General features: G+C 36.5%; 1 protein-coding gene across 1 annotated transcript; it reads left to right on the plus strand.

The window, feature by feature from the left end:
- The first annotated feature begins 60 nt into the window (after positions 1–60).
- Positions 61–11372, plus strand: LOC126710445 (dephospho-CoA kinase). The gene is made up of 3 exons (XM_050410903.1): positions 61–228; positions 412–557; positions 10665–11372. Exons 1-3 carry the CDS (start codon positions 121–123, stop codon positions 11122–11124), a joined length of 714 nt encoding a protein of 237 aa, XP_050266860.1. The 5' UTR covers positions 61–120; the 3' UTR covers positions 11125–11372.
- Positions 11373–18448: the final 7076 nt, after the last annotated feature.

An 18448-nucleotide genomic window follows, 5' to 3' on the forward strand; every position in this document is an offset into this window, starting at 1 on the left:
ATGTAACAGAAATATAGTATAATATAAATCTATAACCCAAGTCGCTCACCAAAAATAAGAAACTCAATCTGGGTCAGAGTCAGAGTCAGGGACAGAGTTGAGCGTTAAAAAATAGAGAAGATGAGAATGGTAGGACTAACAGGTGGAATCTCATCGGGGAAGAGCACCGTCTCCAATCTTTTCAAGTCCCATGGTGTCCCCGTCGTAGACGCCGACCTCGTCGCTCGCGTATGTTCTTTTTTTTCTCTCTTTGTTTCTTTAGTAACTGTCAAAGATTTGCAATACGAATTAGCGTACCTTTAATCGATTATTCATATCAATTTGGTTTAAAAGGTCTAACAGTTGTTTATTTTCAAGTTAATGAATGAGCTTGATTTTGTACAAAAATATAAAACTGGATTGTGTTTCCAGGATGTGTTGAAGAAGGGCACTGGTGGGTGGAAAAAGGTAGTCGCAGCATTTGGAAAGGAGATTTTACAAGCTAATGGAGAAGTTGATAGGGCTCAATTGGGCCAAATTGTGTTCTCTGATCCTGCTAAGCGCCAAATTCTTAATCGGTACTCTCTTTTTTTTCTTTGTTTCTTTTTTGATGAACAGACTAAAACTTTATTCATTAAATTCAAATACAAGAAACATCATGGATGAGGACTTGTTCTAAGAAACAAGGACATTCCTCCATTCAAGCACAATAGTCAATCAAGTGAATGAGCCGGCCTATTGCCCTGTCGTCTAACATGAGAAAAACTCACATTTCTAAACTCATTACATTCAGCTAACATCCCATAAACCAGATTAGAAACAGAAGATGGAGCAAGTGAACATTCCGTAAGAGCCTGAACAATGGTTATGGTTAAGGAGTCTCCTTCCAGAACAAACTCTCTGATGCCCACTTCCTTTGCAAAAATAATACCGGTTTCAAATGCTTTTGCTTCACCTTCAATAATCCCCAGTGGAGCATGGATTTTCTTGCTCAAACCTGCAATAAAATTCCCTTCATGGTCACGAATTAAAACACCAACACCAGCAGCCTTTTGAGTTGAGAATATAGCAGCATGCACATTGATCTTGTATGATGGAAAAATAGGAGGAGACCACTTCACATCCACCTGTGTTTGTATTTTCAGAGGGGTATTGTTTGCAGCCCAATACTCTTTCAAGTATGATCTACACCAGTTGACTAGTAACAGACCTGTCTTCCTTGGCTTGCCATGAATCACCTCATTTCTATTAGTCCACAAAGCCCATGCAATAGTGATAGCAAGGCCAGCATCTTCCATAACCCGCTGTGCATCCGTCAAAATATACCATAGGAACTCAAAGAAGGTCCAAAAAGGGATTAATGACAGCGAGGAGAAGAGAGACAAAGAAATCCATGTGTTTCGAGCCTTAGAGCACTCCCAAAACAGATGAAAGAAAGATTCCAAAGCATTGCCGCACTCCTCACACACTGTCAACCAGAACCTTTCCACAGACCAGATTTTCTTTTGTAGGTAAGATGTCATGGGCAGCTCTCCAAGCAAAATGTCTGACTTTATGGATAATTTGAATTGACCACAATCTCTTCCAAAAACGGCGTATATTAATCCCATCAGAACAAGAGCCAATCTCCCTATTTGTCTCTAATTCTAGAGCCAGCTTATAAGCACTTCTTACAGAGAAAAAGGCATTTGAAGTTTCAGCCCATACCTGCCTATCATCAGGCATTCTAACACTCAAGGGAATTCCAGCGATAGCCTCAGCCTCGAAAGGAAGAAAAGTTCTATTCAAAAGGTTCCAATCCCAGCACTTATTATTCACATCGATAAAATCACAAATTCTAGAATCCAATGGAAGCATACCTTTTCGTGAAATTACTTTATGAGTGGAAGAGGTAGGTACCCAGATATCCTCCCAAACCCAGATCTGCCTACCATTTCCCACCCTCCAGCAAAGCCCTTTTTGAACAATTCCTTGTGCAGCCATAATACTCCTCCAAACATAAGATGGTTTTTTCCCCCAAAGAAGCATGAACAAAATCACAGGTAGGAAAATATTCAGCTCTGAAAACCTGATATGCTAGAGAATTCTGACCAACTTGAAGCCGCCAACCATGCTTTGCCAAAAGTGCCAAATTAAAATGTTTCAAGAGTTTAAAACCCATCCCCCCACAAGCTTTAGGAATGCACATTTTATCCCAACTCAACCAAGCCATTTTTCTTTCATCTTGTTTTTGTCCCCACCAAAAATTCCTTATCATACTAGCCAATTCATCACAAAGGGAGTCAGGAATTTTAAAACAACTCATGGAATAAGTTGGGATTGCCTGAGCCACTGCCTTAATTAGAACCTCCTTTCCTGCCTTAGAAAGCAATTTTTCTTTTCAACCCGCCAATTTCTTTGCTAATTTTTCTTTGATATCATTAAAAGTATTCTTTCTATTCCTACCAACCAAAGAAGGAAGCCCAAGTTATTTCTCATGCTGACAAATAATCTGGGCACCAAATCTATTCTTTATTTTTTCTCTAATATCATCCGTTGTATTCTAACTTAAAAAAAAAAAAAGAAGGTGAAGTTTTAGCCCTATTCAATTGTTGACCTGAAGACTCTTCATATACTTTCAAAATATGCTGCAACGCATCACATTCCTCTAGGCTAGCCTTACAAAAAATAAGGCTATCATCTGCAAAAAATAAGTGCGAGATACTAGGACCACCACGGCAAACAACAACACCCTCCATAAAACCACGCTGCACAGACTTTTTTATTACAGCAGACAAACCCTCAGCACAAATCAGAAACAAGTATGGGGATAAAGGATCTCCTTGAGGTAAACCCCTTGATGGAACAATGCAGCCACGAAACTTCCCATTAATACAAATGGAATAAGTAACAGAAGAAATGCATTGCATCATAAGACCCCACCACCTATAATTGAAACCCAGCTTCTCCATAATTTTATCCAAGAAAATTCATTCCACCCTATCATAAGTTTTGCTCATGTCTAACTTCAATGTCTACTCTCCAACCCTTCCAGTTCTTTTTTGACTTATGTGATGCATAGTCTCAAAAGCCACCAACACATTATCAGTGATGAGTCTACCATGAACAAAGGCACTTTGACTATCCCCAATAATAGAAGGCAGAATCTTTTTCAGTCTATTTGATAGCGTCTTGGATGCGAGCTTATAAATAACATTACAAAGACTTATGGGCCTATAATTAGTAATACGTAACAGGTTCTTAATTTTGGGGATCAAAACAATTTGGGTATCATTAAAATTTGGTGGACAAACACCAGAATTAAGGAAGTCCAAAACTTTTTTAGTGACAACTCGACCAATAGTAGGCCAAAAATGTTGAAAAAATAGAGGTATCCTGTCTGGACCTGGTGCTTTTAGAGGATATGTTTGTTTAAGGGCTTTACATACCTCATTCTCTTGAAAATCCCTGGTAAGCATCTCATTCATGATTGTGGAAAATTTTGGATGAACAGAGGAAAGAATCTTAGCAAATTCTGTGGGGTTAGATGACTTGAATAATTCTGAATAGTAGTTGAGCACCACATTCTCTATCTCATGCTGATCTTCCACCCATCTGTCGTTCGAATCTAGCAGCCCCTCAATGAAATTCTTTTGAAACCGTGAAGAAGCTTTGGAGTGGAAAAAGGTTGTGTTCTTATCTCCAGATTGTAGCCAACTTAATCTAGACCTTTGATGCCACATAGCTTCTGCCTTATCTCTCCAACAATTCAACTCCACCCTAGTCTCCCTCAAAGAAGCAATAACTTCAGGTGTGGCACTTTGTAGTTCTAGCCATTGTAAGTGTTTCTGAAGTCTAGCGAGATTATTCCCCACATGGCCAAACACATTTTTATTCCAATCCTCCAATTTCATACGACAATTATTCAAACATTCCACCATAGGGAAATCTGATTCATTGATTGTTGCTTCCTCCCATGCTGATGTAACCACTTCTTCACAGCTAGCTTCTTTGAGCCACATCGCTTCAAAACAAAAGCTTTTTCCAAAACGCTGAGTCTTTTTCCTCTCTTCGAGATGTAAATAAAGAGGGCAATGATCTGAAATAGAAGATGTGCAATGATAAAGTCTCACCATAGGAAATTTATCTAACCAATCCACTGTAGCAAACCCTCTGTCAAGCCTCTTCCGGATTTGAACCCCATCTCTATGCTGATATAGCCAAGTAAATTTAGGACCAACAAAACCCAAATCCCTTAAACCACACCAATTAATTGTATCCACAAACTCCTGCATCTGTTGGGCAGATTGTACTGCCCACCCTCCTTCTTAGACTGTCATTTTATTTCATTAAAATCCCCTATCACTAACCAGGGTAACTGAGAAAGACCACTTAAAAGTTTAAGAAGGCACCATGATTCAACTCGTTTTGCAGTCACTGGATTCCCATAAAAACTAGTTAAATGCCACCAACCAACATCCTCACCACAAAACACTTCAACATCAATATTAGATAAAGAATACTTTAAGAGATTAACTTTAACATCATCTTTCCCCAACAAAGCCAAACCACCACTACTATTTCTACTAGGAACAATTAAACCTTGCTTAAAACCACACTGATCATGAACTTTTTCATCCATTCTCTATCCAATTTAGTTTCCATTAGAAAGACAATTTTGGGCTTCTCTATCCCAATAACCTCTTTTAAGGCATTAACTGATTGAGGGTTCCCAAGCCTCCGACAGTTCCAACTCAAAAGATTCATTGTTCCCGGCAGGGTTGCCTAGCAACCTCCACCGATCCCAGATGTGTAGCCAAGAGCACACCAAACTTCTTTGTGTCCTCCTCAAGCTTTGCTTTTTTTTTTTTTCCACACTCAGAACAGGAGTTTTCCTTGGAGACTTTCTCTTAAAACCTGTTTCAGACTCAGATTTCCCCAACTTAGACTTCACTGACCTCCCACACTTTCTAACCCAAGTACAAAGTCTGGGCTTCACCCCAGATAAGCCCACATTATATTTATGCAGTATATCCCTACTCATAGTTCCCACATTCTGAGGAAACTTATCCACCTTGGACTTATCCAAGTCGGCATTATTAACCAAATCATCTTTAGTTTTATCTGCACTTTTTTTTTTTTTGATAGGTAATAACAAATTTATTGATAATAGAAGTACAATGGATTTACGATAGTAAACTCATTGCACTGAAAAAAATACAAACCAATCAAAAAGAAAGACTAGCAGAATTAAGAAAATCAAACAAAGAATGACAATGCGTAAACCCCCAAATACGAGACCACTCAAACAAAGTCCTAAGCAACAAAGACTTCACACAATCTACAAGTCTCTCAATATCCTCAAAAGTTCGGGCATTGCGCTCCTTCCAAATTAACCACATAAGACATGCTGGAACCATATTCCACACATTTGAAGTGTGACTCCCTAACCAATTCCACCATGCAGAGAGAAGAGAAACAACGTTCTTCGGCATCACCCACTGAACCCCAAACAAACAAAGGACTTCACTCCACAAGGTATGAGCATACTTACAATGGATCAATAAGTGATCCACAGTTTCCTCTTCACATCGACAAAGGCAGCACCAATTAACAAGAGGTAAATGCTTCTTAACAAGGTTGTCTATAGTAAGAATCCCACCCCTAGCAGCTGTCCATAAAAAGAAAGCCACCCTTTTAGGGACCTTAACACACCATATGCTCTTCCAAGGAAAAGACACCAACGGGGCTGCTAGCAATGAGAAATAGAAAGAGCGCACATCAAAAACACCACTACTATTCAATTGCCATATCATGGTGTTATCACCCCCTCTAGGTAGCTTGGATGAGATATGCGCAAAAAAATCATAAAAGATCCCTGTCTCCCAATCCTGAAAAGCACGACGGAAACGTAAGTTCCAACTTCTACCACCCCCATCCGGTGCATAGTCAACCATATCAGAAATCATAGCTGACTTATCCATAGCAATAGCAAACATAGCCGGATATAAATCCTTCAGGGCAATAGGGCTACTCCAAGGGTCATACCAAAATCTGATACGAAAACCCTCACCCGCTGCATACAACACATGACCAAAAAAGCTCTCAACCCCCTTCCTAATGTTCTTCCACATACCACATCCATGCGTCCCTCTAACAACTCTAGTACACCATCCCCCACTGGCCTCCCCATATTTGGAAGCTATAACTTGCCTCCATAAATGTGTGACCTCATTCCCAAATCGCCATAGCCACTTCCCAAGCAAAGCTTGGTTAAATAGCCCAATCTTCTGGATCCCCAAGCCCCCTACCTCCACGGGCCACACAACTTTCTCCCACGCAACAAGTGAGAATTTAAAAACATCATTAGATCTCCCCCAAAGGAAATTCCTCTGAATCCTCTCTAATCTGTCCGCCACATGTTGTGGAATAGTGAACAAAGATAAATAGTATGTAGGTAGACTTGATAGGGTACTCTTCAATAAAGTAAGTCTACCCCCTTTTGACAAATATAACTGCTTCCAACCTGCAAGCCTTTTTTCCATCCGTTCAATGATAGGGTTCCATATTGAGGAATCCGTATAATGTGCCCCCAAAGGCATACCCAAATAAGACATGGGTAAATAGCCTATCTTACAACATAAAATACGAGCTAAGGCATCCAAATTCCCAACCTCACCAACCGGCACAATCTCACTCTTGCCAACATTTACTTTCAGTCCTGTGATAGCTTCAAAGAAAATTAGAACCATACGAATATGTAATAATTGTTCCTCGGATGCATCACAAAAGAAAATAGTATCATCAGCAAACAAAAGGTGAGAGATTTGCAAACCACCACTTGCATTGGGACTTGCTTGGAAACCACTGAGAAAGCCTCCATCTTCTGTCCTTTTCAACAATCTACTCAACACCTCCATTACCAATAAGAATAGGAGTGGAGATAAAGGATCCCCTTGGCGAAGACCACGAGAACTGCCAAAGAAACCAGCTGGAGACCCATTAACAAGCACTGAAAAACGGGCAGTAGAAATACACATCTTCATCCATCTCCCCCACTTCTCCCCAAAACCCATCCTCTCCATAAGGTAAAATAAGGCACTCCAACTCACATGATCATAAGCCTTCTCAATATCCAATTTAATAATCACACCCGGAACACCACTCTTTAATCTACTATCCAAGCATTCATTTGCGATTAGAACAGAGTCAAGAATCTGTCTTCCCCCAACAAAAGAATTTTGGGAATTAGAAATAAGCATTCATTTAGTTTTATCTGCACTTGAACTACCCAACAAAACATCCTTAGAAACCAAATATCTCAGATCCTTGTTTGGAGGTACATAATCCTTGGAAATATCCTTATCTAACTGCTGAAGTGTCTCCTCAAAATTTGGAACTGATTTTTCGCATCCACCGTTGGCTCCTCAACCAGCAATTGCTCACGGTTCCTCCAACTACCAATATCATCATCATGAAGAATCACCTGAGTGCTTCCAATAGAATCATCTTGAAGAATCATTAGATTGCTAGGCAGAGCAGGAGCTCTTTGTTCCTCAAACTATACAGGTTCAGGCCTCACTCTCCAATCCTCACCATATCCCTTGACATCAATCACCATCTTCTTCTAAGGATTGAACTGAGATGCACGAAGCCATTGCCCAAATTGTTGATTCTCAGTCTTCAGAGATCCCTTGCTTTGTAACCACGAAGTACAGTCTTTATCATCAGGGGAAAGTTGTCCACACCAATAACAAACTTTTGGCAGGCGCTCATATTTAAAAGCAATCCAACCTTCTGAACTATCTTCAAAAGTAACTTGTCTGCCTTGACAAAGAGGTTGAGAGATGTCAATAAGCACCCTCGCTTGCATAAAATTTCCTCCCATCATCTCAGAGGTATCCTCAAATAATACCACAATGCCTAAAGTTTGTGCAATATCCATTGCTACCTCAGGTGTCAAGAGATTAAAAGGAAGGTGGTGTAATTGGACCCAGAATTTGGGGAAGCCAAAATCCACTTCTTTCATTGGCATTTTTCCTTCATACCTTTGAAAGACAACAAGGTGTCTATCGAAAGACCAAGGCTCGCCCAGTAGGACCTTTTCCACGTCTGCCTCAATTTCAAAAGCAAACACCAAATAGTTGTTTCCAGCATCCCTGATATTAAAACTCTGTCTTGTTCTCCATAAAGGCCTGAAAGTCTTGGCTACTGCATCAATATTCACCGCCCTCTTGGTAAAGGATTTCGCTGCCAACCCAAATTCTTGAGACTGCTTACCCTTTGACAGAATGACTCTCTTACCTTCCTTATTAGAAAGGGATAATTTAGTCCAACGGTGTGTAAGATCATCCATCCTAAGAGCAAGACTTGCAATACACCAACACTAAAAGAATCGTAACCAACAAAGAAAACCACTCATCTTTCTCAGAGGAGAAAGGGAACCAACTACTATAGTTAGGCAAGAGTTGGAGGGACCAACTTTAACCCACTGAGAACTTTTTCACAACAAATACACTAATCGGTACTCATTTTTTAGCACTATACTGTGAAAAAGTTTGATTTTTTAAATTGGCCAACGTACGTTGTTTGTCCTTAAACTTTAGTCCGTGAGTGAATTTTTTTTTTTTTTTTTTTTTTTGGGTTCCAAAAGTTTACTGTACTCGCTTTTATTCCTAACAAACTTAAAAGGGGTTGCTTTTAGTCCTAAAAAAACTTAAAAAGTGATAGCTTTTAGCCTTTTTATTTTTATTTTTTTAATGAACTAAAGGGGGGTGGGAGCGACCATTGTGACTCACCCCCCTGGGTGTGACCATAAGGGCACTCTTGCTAGAGAATGTTGGATTAAGCTATAGCTACTGTGACCACAGACCTCACCCTAGTCCCACAAGAGAGCTAGAAGCTTGGGCTAGTTGGAGGCAGAAATCCCACAGTTCGGCTGTTGGGAATCAAACATGGGACATGGTGCTCCTACGTTCACACCAAGACTGCTAGGCCACCTCTCTCGGTGGTATAGCTTTTAGCCTTTTAGTCCCTAATGTTTCTAATGGAGTCATAATGTGTTAGTTTTTTTGTTTGGCTACGATCTTTAAGGGACTAAAGTAATTGCTTTAAACTTTAGGGACTAAAATTGCTCATTGGCTAACTTTAGGCACCAATAATATCAATGAAATCAGAATAGTTCCTATCCCTTTTTGATGTATTTACCTTGAAGAACCCACAATTTTTTATTCATCCAACATGCTTATTTTTAATATATAAATTTTAGAGCTTAAGTATTCTTTGTTTCATCCTCCCATACTTGTTTGAACAATTAAATTATTTAAAAAAAAAAAAAAAAAAAAAAAAAAAAAAAAAAAAAAAAAAATCCAATGCTTTTGGGATATGGCATGTGCTAACTTCCTTTTCGGTTTTTCACATCTTTCTTTCTTTATTTTTATTCGTCTATCTCCTAAATATGGAATTTTGAATTGAATTTATCATTTATGCAATTGTGTTGTTTCAATTCGTTCAAATCATATATGGTCATAGTTCTTTCTTTCTTTTGCGGCTTTGTGATATAGTATGGATTTGTCATATCAAATGATAACAAAGACATGATAGACAAACTGAACTTCCATAGGAAATTGGTTTTAAATTAATGCAATCATTCTTATTGTTAAATTGGCATATTCATCAGCATCTTTTATGAGATGGCACATAATGGATCATTGTTGTCTAATCACTTTCATTGCCGCCATAATGCTAGTGGAATCTCCCTCAATGACAACTTCCTGCAATCCTATTCTATCTGCTCTCTGCAAAACTGAGCTCTCATTGCAGTCTTGCAGATATTGTTTTTGCTTCGCCCAGCTCATGCACAATGTTACTTCTTTTGCTAGCAGCTGCAGTTACATTCCCCTGATTGTCTTGAATGACTAATCCAATAACAGTCAACTTGTGTCCTGACCTAAAACCTCATCAAAGTTAATTTCATACCTACCATCTGGTGATCGTTGCCCTTTGTGAATTCTCTCCCCTGTCAGAACCTCTGTCCTGTCCTGGCTCAGCTCAATTTCTTTCTTAAACTCTACTGCTAGTCTTGCCAATAACTGAGCCTCCTTCATTGTTTCCCTGTTTTGTACATCATTCTGATGAGTCCAGATTTTCCAAGCCAAAATTAGAAAAAGCTCTTTTTCCTCATTATGGTGGTCTAAATCATCACCTACTACATCAAGGAGATTTTGTTACCTTGTAGGCTTCTTATTTTACATTAGTTCCCTCCTTGATATCTAGTAGATCAACTTTTGTTCCAAGTTGAGCCACACCACTTGATTAAATTTCTGATGGATGAAATTTGGTTCTCAAAATGTAGATTATAAAAAATTGTTATCTTTCAAACTTTGGTTATCTAACTTGATTTGAAATAACCTGTAATTTCATGATTGCCAAGCTGGTCACATTTAATTTTTAGTGGTCGTTAGCAACTTTCAATCATGTAATGGTATCCTTGAAGTTGTACCTGCTATGACTTCTCATTTGCAAAATTCAAGTTTCAGAAATATAATCTTTTATATATCTGGATAAATTACGCCTATTACAATTATCAACATTTCCTTTGCTACAATATTCTTGGTCATGTATTATTAGAGATTTGTGTTGAACTACGTTGTCGAAGAAATTGCATATCAATCTGTTCTGAGTTTTGGGCAGTGATCTTCTTGTAGGCTATTGGCTCCTTATATATCCTCTGGTATCTTTTGGGAAATTGCAAAGCTATGGATAAGAGGGTTTAAGGTAATTGTTCTTGATATCCCCTTGTTGTTTGAAGCCAAGATGGACCAGTGGACGAAACCCATTATAGTTGTATGGGTTGATCCTGAAACACAACTTAGACGACTCATGGCAAGAGACAGAGCAAGTGAGGAAGATGCTCAAAACAGGATAAGTGCTCAGATGTCTCTGGATTTGAAAAGGACTAAGGCAGACATAGTGATCGATAACACAGGATCTCTAGAAGACTTGAATGAACAGTTTAAGAAGGTATTATTTGAGATCAAAAAGCCCTTGACGTGGACTGAATTTGGGCTTTCTAGACAGGGAGCGTTGTCAGTCTTTGTTTCTGTTATTGTAGGTGTTCTTATATGCCGAAAAGTCTCTAGTGGTTATGGTTTGGAACCATCATAATTATCAAAACCTCTTGCACTTGAGATTCACCAGTGTATCCGTGCTTTACAGTCATGTTCATCTGTTCTTGGAAAGGAAAATGTTTGTTTTGTGTTTTCAAGCAACCCTGCAATTTTACAGGCCGCAGCCTTGAGATAAAAGAAAAGCATTTTTGCTTTCCTCTCAAGTACTCATCAGTTGGGTCTAACAGTGAATGTAATGAAGACTTGACTTATTTGTGAATCTTTATATTGATATATTTTCTACTAGATCTTCCAAATTTTATTGATCATTTCTCATTTTATAATTTCTTAGTTCTTCCAATCAAAGTGCTCTTTAAAGAGCAGGACATACTTTTTTGTGATGTTAGCAAGAGCCACTTTGGAGGTGGGCACAGAAGTGCTCTGTTGATAGTGTTTAATTTGAAATTCCAAATCCTAAACAATTAGTATTATTGCATCTTTAACTGAAATATGTTCAATGGAGCTAAAGAAATCTATATTCTCATGGTGGAAGAGATTGTTGAGGAAGCTAAAAGCTCAAAAGGAAGGCTACCCAAGATACATCGTACTTACATAATTTTATTACAAAGCTTTGTTCATCCTTTAAAGTTTACGAAAACAATTGATGCCCCTAATGCTTGGATCACGAGGCAAATTTACATGTAGTTGTAGAAAAATATAGCATCTACTCTGTAATTATAATACACCTCTAGAACTATTCATACTTTTTAAAGTTGAGCACTAATCTGTTCCCATAATTTTTTATTATTAGTCTTTTTGATTCACTGGGTAGTCTAGTTATCATCTCAGTTTATTTTGTGCTGTAATGTCCATTGCCTTATCACTGACCAGTGACAAGTGCTTTCATTGGGCATAATCTGAGACGATGTTCCACTTCGAGTCTGCAATCATTAATCCATGAATATGGGAACTTTGAAATCTTCATATGAATTTTACTCTTATCTTCAATTGGCCAAACCCAATATGAAAATTACATTTAACCATACTTGTACCTTATTCTTGACCATTTAAAACTCTCAAGGGTGGTCAAGTTCTGGATAAGTGTTTCTCAAAAAAAAAAAAAAAAAAAATGTTCTGGATAAGCCAGCCAGGTCCATTTAATGGAGGTTGTGTACCGCAATAATATCATTCTAGCCATCAAATTCTATTGACTTGTTTTACAGATATATATTTAATAATCTATATCATTTTTGTGGAACAATGTAAAGCAAGAACTATTATTAGTGCCTAGTGCTCTAACAGGTCACTCTTAAGGCCTGACAAGCCAGACAATATAGGCTGACACAAAGTGGGAGATAAGTTGGATTGGCTACATTGTTTTTATACTCATATCAAAACAAAAATGCCATCTCTACTCTTGATCTCATCCAAGGCATAAACAAAGCTGTAAATGGGTATCTGCAATATAATTAAATCATTCCACTAAAAGTTCTAACATTGTTTATTTCCAAATCCTCTTGTTCTCTTCTTCTTGGCTTGAAATTGGTCTGTCTTCTGACGTTTGTCATGGTTTTGTCCATTGTTTTCATGATCTAGCATGCTGTTTTTGTCCATTGTTTTCATTATCTAGCATGCAGAACCACTTAACAAATTTGCTGTTTCATTGAAATGTTAGACTACCGTTGGGGAGTCAAGTAATACCGGCACTAGCTTTAATTAATATATGTAATAGAAATGGTTTTATATTGTTTGTGCTTGCCTTTATGGCAAAGTTATACAAATACAATCTCATTCTGGCTGGATAGTCATACCGGACAATAATTCAGTATACTTTATTAGTTTATTTGCAATATCGGGTTTTTATTTATTTTTTATTTTTTATTATTATTTGTTTTTTGCTAAGCTATTGCCTGTTAACCAAGTTGGTTTTTAGACCCCTGTTAACCAAGTTGTTACTGTTATGGATGGTCCTTGCTTATGCAAAATAATCACCAATATTGAGCAAAGTAAAAAGTAAAAACAATAGAAAATACAGAGTACAATACTATGGTGACCCAAAACCAATCGCACGCCGGGGGGGGGGGGGGGGGGGGGGGGGGGGGGGTGGGGACCTAGTTAACCCCAAGACAAAAACAAATCCACTAATTGAATAAAAATTTTATAATACGAAGTACTCGTTCCAACAACTTCAACACTACTAGTACTAAATATGCTTCACTTTAACAACTGGTAGAGGCTTTTGAGAGCCAAAGGCACAATGCCGTCAAATTTACACTTAGTAGAACTTCAAAGTCTTTTTCACTTGTATTAGGTTTTCTTATATACCTTTGGCTTGTATACACACTTGATGGGTTGGATGGGTTGAATTTACATTTCTAAAATCCCGCACTTCAATCAATTGAATTGAAGCTTGATCTATCGAAAACTTATCTTTTTTGATCAATCAAACAGCTCAAAACTAAACCTGATATTTGCACAACAAATTTCAGAATCTAGACATTATTCTTGTCTATGAATACATACTTCTAAAACTCAATACAAGACATTTTTGTTCATAGTTTGCCAACCTAAAACTAAAACCTAACACTAATCTTTTAGTTTATACCAACTGTTTTGGCTTAATTTAGCTAATATCAATTAATAAAAAAAAAATCACTTTTTTTCTTAAACATGGAAGAATAATTTCTTTTGAATTAAAATTATATAAATCTGTTCATAGAATAATATTAAGTTAGATGAAGTTATTTTGAGTTTGTGTATGTTAGTAATTCCCAAATAGTATTTGTGTACACCCAAAACGATCTTCACCAAAGTAATGGGGTCACAATTTATTTATATGTGGGATCACTCTCAATACTATGACTTAGGCCCGAAACATGCCTTGATTTCTCTGTGTTTCCCCCAGTGTTTCTCAATGTTTTCCCTCTCTCTCTCTAACACTCTTACCCCCCTAAATTTTTTCAACCCCTATTCCTCTGCCCTCTTCTACTTCTTATAGTCTCTTCTTAGTGGGGTTGTCATCATTATCCCCCCACTTATACACATATTCTTATATTCATCAGAACCCCAAGGGATTCTCACAAATTTAGAGGATTCTCTTGGAAATTGTTCCAAACACCAAATAGTGTTCGAAAGTGGATCCCTACTAGAACTATTAGTCCTCAATTACCGATCTCACTAAGGTCGCGTCTCACCTCGACCACCTTTGTCATCAGTCAACGTCTAGTCAACCCCTTAGGAACCTCTCGAGTGCCATCCCCTAAACCATAGTCCCTATTTCGGGGTTAGGCCCACTGTGATAAGGCCTCAGGCTAACTCCCCCTGTGCATATCAAGCTTAAATCGCTTGATGGGCCTTGGGCTTCACGCTGGGCTTTATTCAAGTGGGCTGACATGGCCACTTGGGCCTAGCTCCCCAGAGTATTGTTTACTTATATTGACTTGCGTAAGAGAAAAAAAGGTCTCCAATAAGATATATAAATTTGCTTTCTTTTCTAAGTTTAGTTTGTGAAATTAATTGAGTGGAAGATTAAACTCAACGTTAGAATGATAGTTAAATAATCAAATTCGTTATTTTATAATAGATTAAACTTTTAGAAGAATCGGTAATTTATTATAGTATCAAAACAAGAGACCCTAAATTCTATAACTGTCTCTTCTCCACTTCCCATTTAAAATATTGTGTTAGGCCTCACTTCGTTGAGTTCACTTATTAAAAAAGAGTTTTTTTTTTAATTAGAGAATTTCAACCTATGACGTCCGCTCCTGATGATAGCTCTTTATCATCAAGCCAAGACACCAATTAGTTTTTGGTATAGGCGGGGATTGAATCTCAAATCTTTTATACAACTATCAAAGACTTTACTAGTTGAACTAACTGGAACCCACATTACCAGTTGAGCTCACTTATTAAAAAAGAGTTTTTTTTTTAGAGAATTTCAACCTATGACGTCCGCTCCTGATGATAGCTCTTTATCATCAAGCCAAGACACCAATTAGTTTTTGGTATAGGCGGGGATTGAATCTCAAATCTTTTATACAACTATCAAAGACTTTACTAGTTGAACTAACTGGAACCCACATTAAAATGCTTATGACTTTGTATTTGAATTTACACAAATGGCCTGAACCGGCACCAAAGATACATTGCTGCGTAAATTGCTCATGGCGACATTTTACGTTGATCTAAAATATCTTTTCGTCGGCCTATCAACCAAAGAAAATTATAGAATATAGTTTCAAAAAAAAAAAAAAAAAAATTATAGAATATCTTTTGCAGCGTTCCACGTTAAACTTTTTGTTCTTTGGGAATATTGGGCGTCCACGTACAGAATTCAGTCAATCTCAATATCGTAACTCTTTTATGTCATATTGAATTTGGATTGTGATGTTTAAACTTTAAACTTTAAATCAATATATTGCTGAAATTGTGCTAATTATTATTTTGAAATCTATATATACGTATTCGAGAAGATAGATAGTAACCTATATTCATCTCTATTTTTTTTTTTTAATAAAAGATGGTATTCCGAGCTTTTTAAGTATCTGACTATTTTCTTGAGTGTATGTAATCCTCTTGTTCTACACACAATAGCTAGGGAGGAATTCTATAGGAGTGGCCACAATATGCTAGTAAAAGATTTCGAACCCAGAATCTCATGAATATCATGAAACCTTATGAACCACTAAGTCAACCCATTGAGGATACCTATATTCAAATAGCAAAAAGAATTTGGGGAAAGCTTATTTGCATAACAAAATCTTACAAAATTTTTACAATACCTAAAAGTATTTGAGTAGATCCTGAATTTCTGATATAACTTTAGCTTGTAATACAAACGTTGTGAGATTTTGCTATGGCCAAGAAATAACTCATAAATTTTTTAGTTAATGGAAGTTGGTTGTATCAAAGTGATAAATGCACATTAAGTACTGGATACTCTTGTTTGTCAATAAAACAAAAACAAAAACAAAACAAAACAAAACAAAGATATGTGTCAACTAGAAATTATATTATGTACCATCACACATGATTTTAACGCGGCAGTAGGTACGTGGTATATTAATATTACGAGGGAGAACATTATTCGTACGTTCTAGTAAATTCTGATTTCACTTTCTTCAGTTTCTGTAACGCTTTAATGAAAATGTACTACAATGGAAAATATGTTGTCATATATATGTACCTAATTGCTCATCAAACAATGTACGTGTCTGTTAATAGGGACATGGTTAGAGCTTCAGGCAAGGCAACCACCAGACCATTCTCTATTGCATTCATTTTTCTCCTTTCATTTTTGAGTGAGGTGGTGTTTGGGATTGAACATGATCACTAGTGGATAGAGTATGTTGCACTACCTTTGGGATTTAATGGAAAATTACTTGTTAATGTCAATTTTGCACCCAAATTACATTTTGAAAGTATAAAGAAAAAAGCATATAAAAAATGTAAGTTTCAGTTAACTGAACTAATAAAGTTTTTTTTAAACAAATAAAAGATCTGAAATTCAATCATCACATACACCAAAAACTAATTAATTAATATTTTGGTCTAATGTCATTGATTGATGCTAAAAAAAAAGGGGTATATAAAGTATCATTCCAAAAAGCATATAAAGTTATATATTTGCAAGTGTTTTAATTGGTGAAGTGGGCAATTTTAAAATATCGGGGGGCAACTTAACTAGCTAGTTTGATTCTTTTTTTTTTTTTTTTTTTGTTTTTTGATAGGAACTACTAGTTTGATTAATGACTTGATCTTTTGAAACATGCATTTAACTTATTAGAAATAAAAATATTGGGATGGTATAAATTAAATTTTTGATTGTGATGGCTGGTATAGAGAGAATAAAAGCACCAACATAATAGGTATCGGATTAGGTTGCTTCTTCAATCCTATTCAATTTGGGCATTTAATTGTCTCTATTAATACTCAGTAGTTGTACTCAAACCCCAACAGTTCAATAACTCAAGCTCAACTATAAATTGCCAGCTCTAGTACTAGTCATATATGCGAGACAACAAGCATTAGTACACTGTACACATCATCCTGATAATGAACATAATCAATAAATAATAATGGATGTATTTATTACTCATAATAAGAACACTCGAAATCAAACATGCTGATCACAATGTCATCTTTTTCATCGTTTATTTTTCAAGGAAAACACCAGAAAAATATGGATTTTAAGGCCTCCGTATAGTTTTTGTATTTTATATATTATTTGTAGCACAAATAATATTGGCTTGTACTCGTACCATATATAAACAAAGCAAGGATGGATTATGACTGCTTTTGCTTTTAAAACAATCTGAATTAACCTCGGAATCGGATAGATCAACTGGGTTAGGTTTACTAGTTAGAATGTTCTAGTCCTTTCAAGAATATATCAATAGAATTACCATTCTCTGTCAAAATAAAAATTAAAGGAGTATATATCAACAGCCCAGAGAAAATGCTGGTGGCCCCCAATACTTAATTAAAAATAAAAAATAATGAAACTCAGACAGAGACCTTAAGCGTTTGCCCAGCAATTAAGTCGCCTTTTCCGTTTTTTATGGTCTCACGTCACTGTTTATGAACCACTAAATCCATTAAAAAAATGCAGCAATCACTCATTTGCTACAGTATTTTGTATTTTAAAAATTATTTTATTACAGTATTTTTAATAATAAATTTTTAATTTTTAACAAAATAAACGATATCCAAACAAATCTTAAATAATATATCTTAGGCTACAAAGACATACCTAAAGTAACTGCACCAAAAAAAAAAACCCAATAATTCCCTTCTTTTCACACTAAAGTGCCTGTACAAATTTACATATTTTTATTTTATAATAGCTTTCTGAAAAGGAACTGTTCGAGAAAGTTAATAGTATATCTTAAAAGAGAGGTAGGGTTTTAGAAAATTGTAATTTAAAAAATAAGATTTTAAACCATTAAATCAGACACCCACCAAGATAACTAGCTAGTTCATATGAACTATATGAAAAGGAAAATGAATATGTACCACACATCAAATGCATGACTTTACGTACGATATTAATTTTGATAAGAAAGCATGTGTTTTTTTTTTTTTTTTTTTTTTTTTGGGTATAAGAATTTTGTAAGTTCGGTTTTGTAACAAAAGTATTTAATATGAATTTCCTTAAAATTTAGGAACATGTTCTATTGTTCTATTCTATCTATGTTGGTAAAAAAAAAAATTAGTCAGATGGTGGTCACGGCTTAATCACGTGACTTTGATGACGTGTCCTAGTCACAATGGTCAGTGGTTACTTGGGATGTGAAGGTGACGTGGCATCCACAATCTTGCTTTACCTCCGCCTTTAAAAGTTCTATATTACTTCATTTCCTTCCCTCTCGAATCACATTGCT

This window comes from Quercus robur, chromosome 12 (genome assembly GCF_932294415.1).
Source record: "Quercus robur chromosome 12, dhQueRobu3.1, whole genome shotgun sequence".
Taxonomy (NCBI): Eukaryota; Viridiplantae; Streptophyta; class Magnoliopsida; order Fagales; family Fagaceae; genus Quercus; species Quercus robur.

Excerpts from the sequence above, each read along its gene's own strand:
- LOC126710445 (XM_050410903.1), top strand. The coding sequence starts at position 121 with ATGAGAATGGTAGGACTAACAGGTGGAATCTCATCGGGGAAGAGCACC. Across the intron at positions 229-411 it reads ACGCCGACCTCGTCGCTCGC|GATGTGTTGAAGAAGGGCAC; the intron begins GTATGTTCTTTT and ends TTGTGTTTCCAG. Across the intron at positions 558-10,664 it reads AAGCGCCAAATTCTTAATCG|GCTATTGGCTCCTTATATAT; the intron begins GTACTCTCTTTT and ends ATCTTCTTGTAG.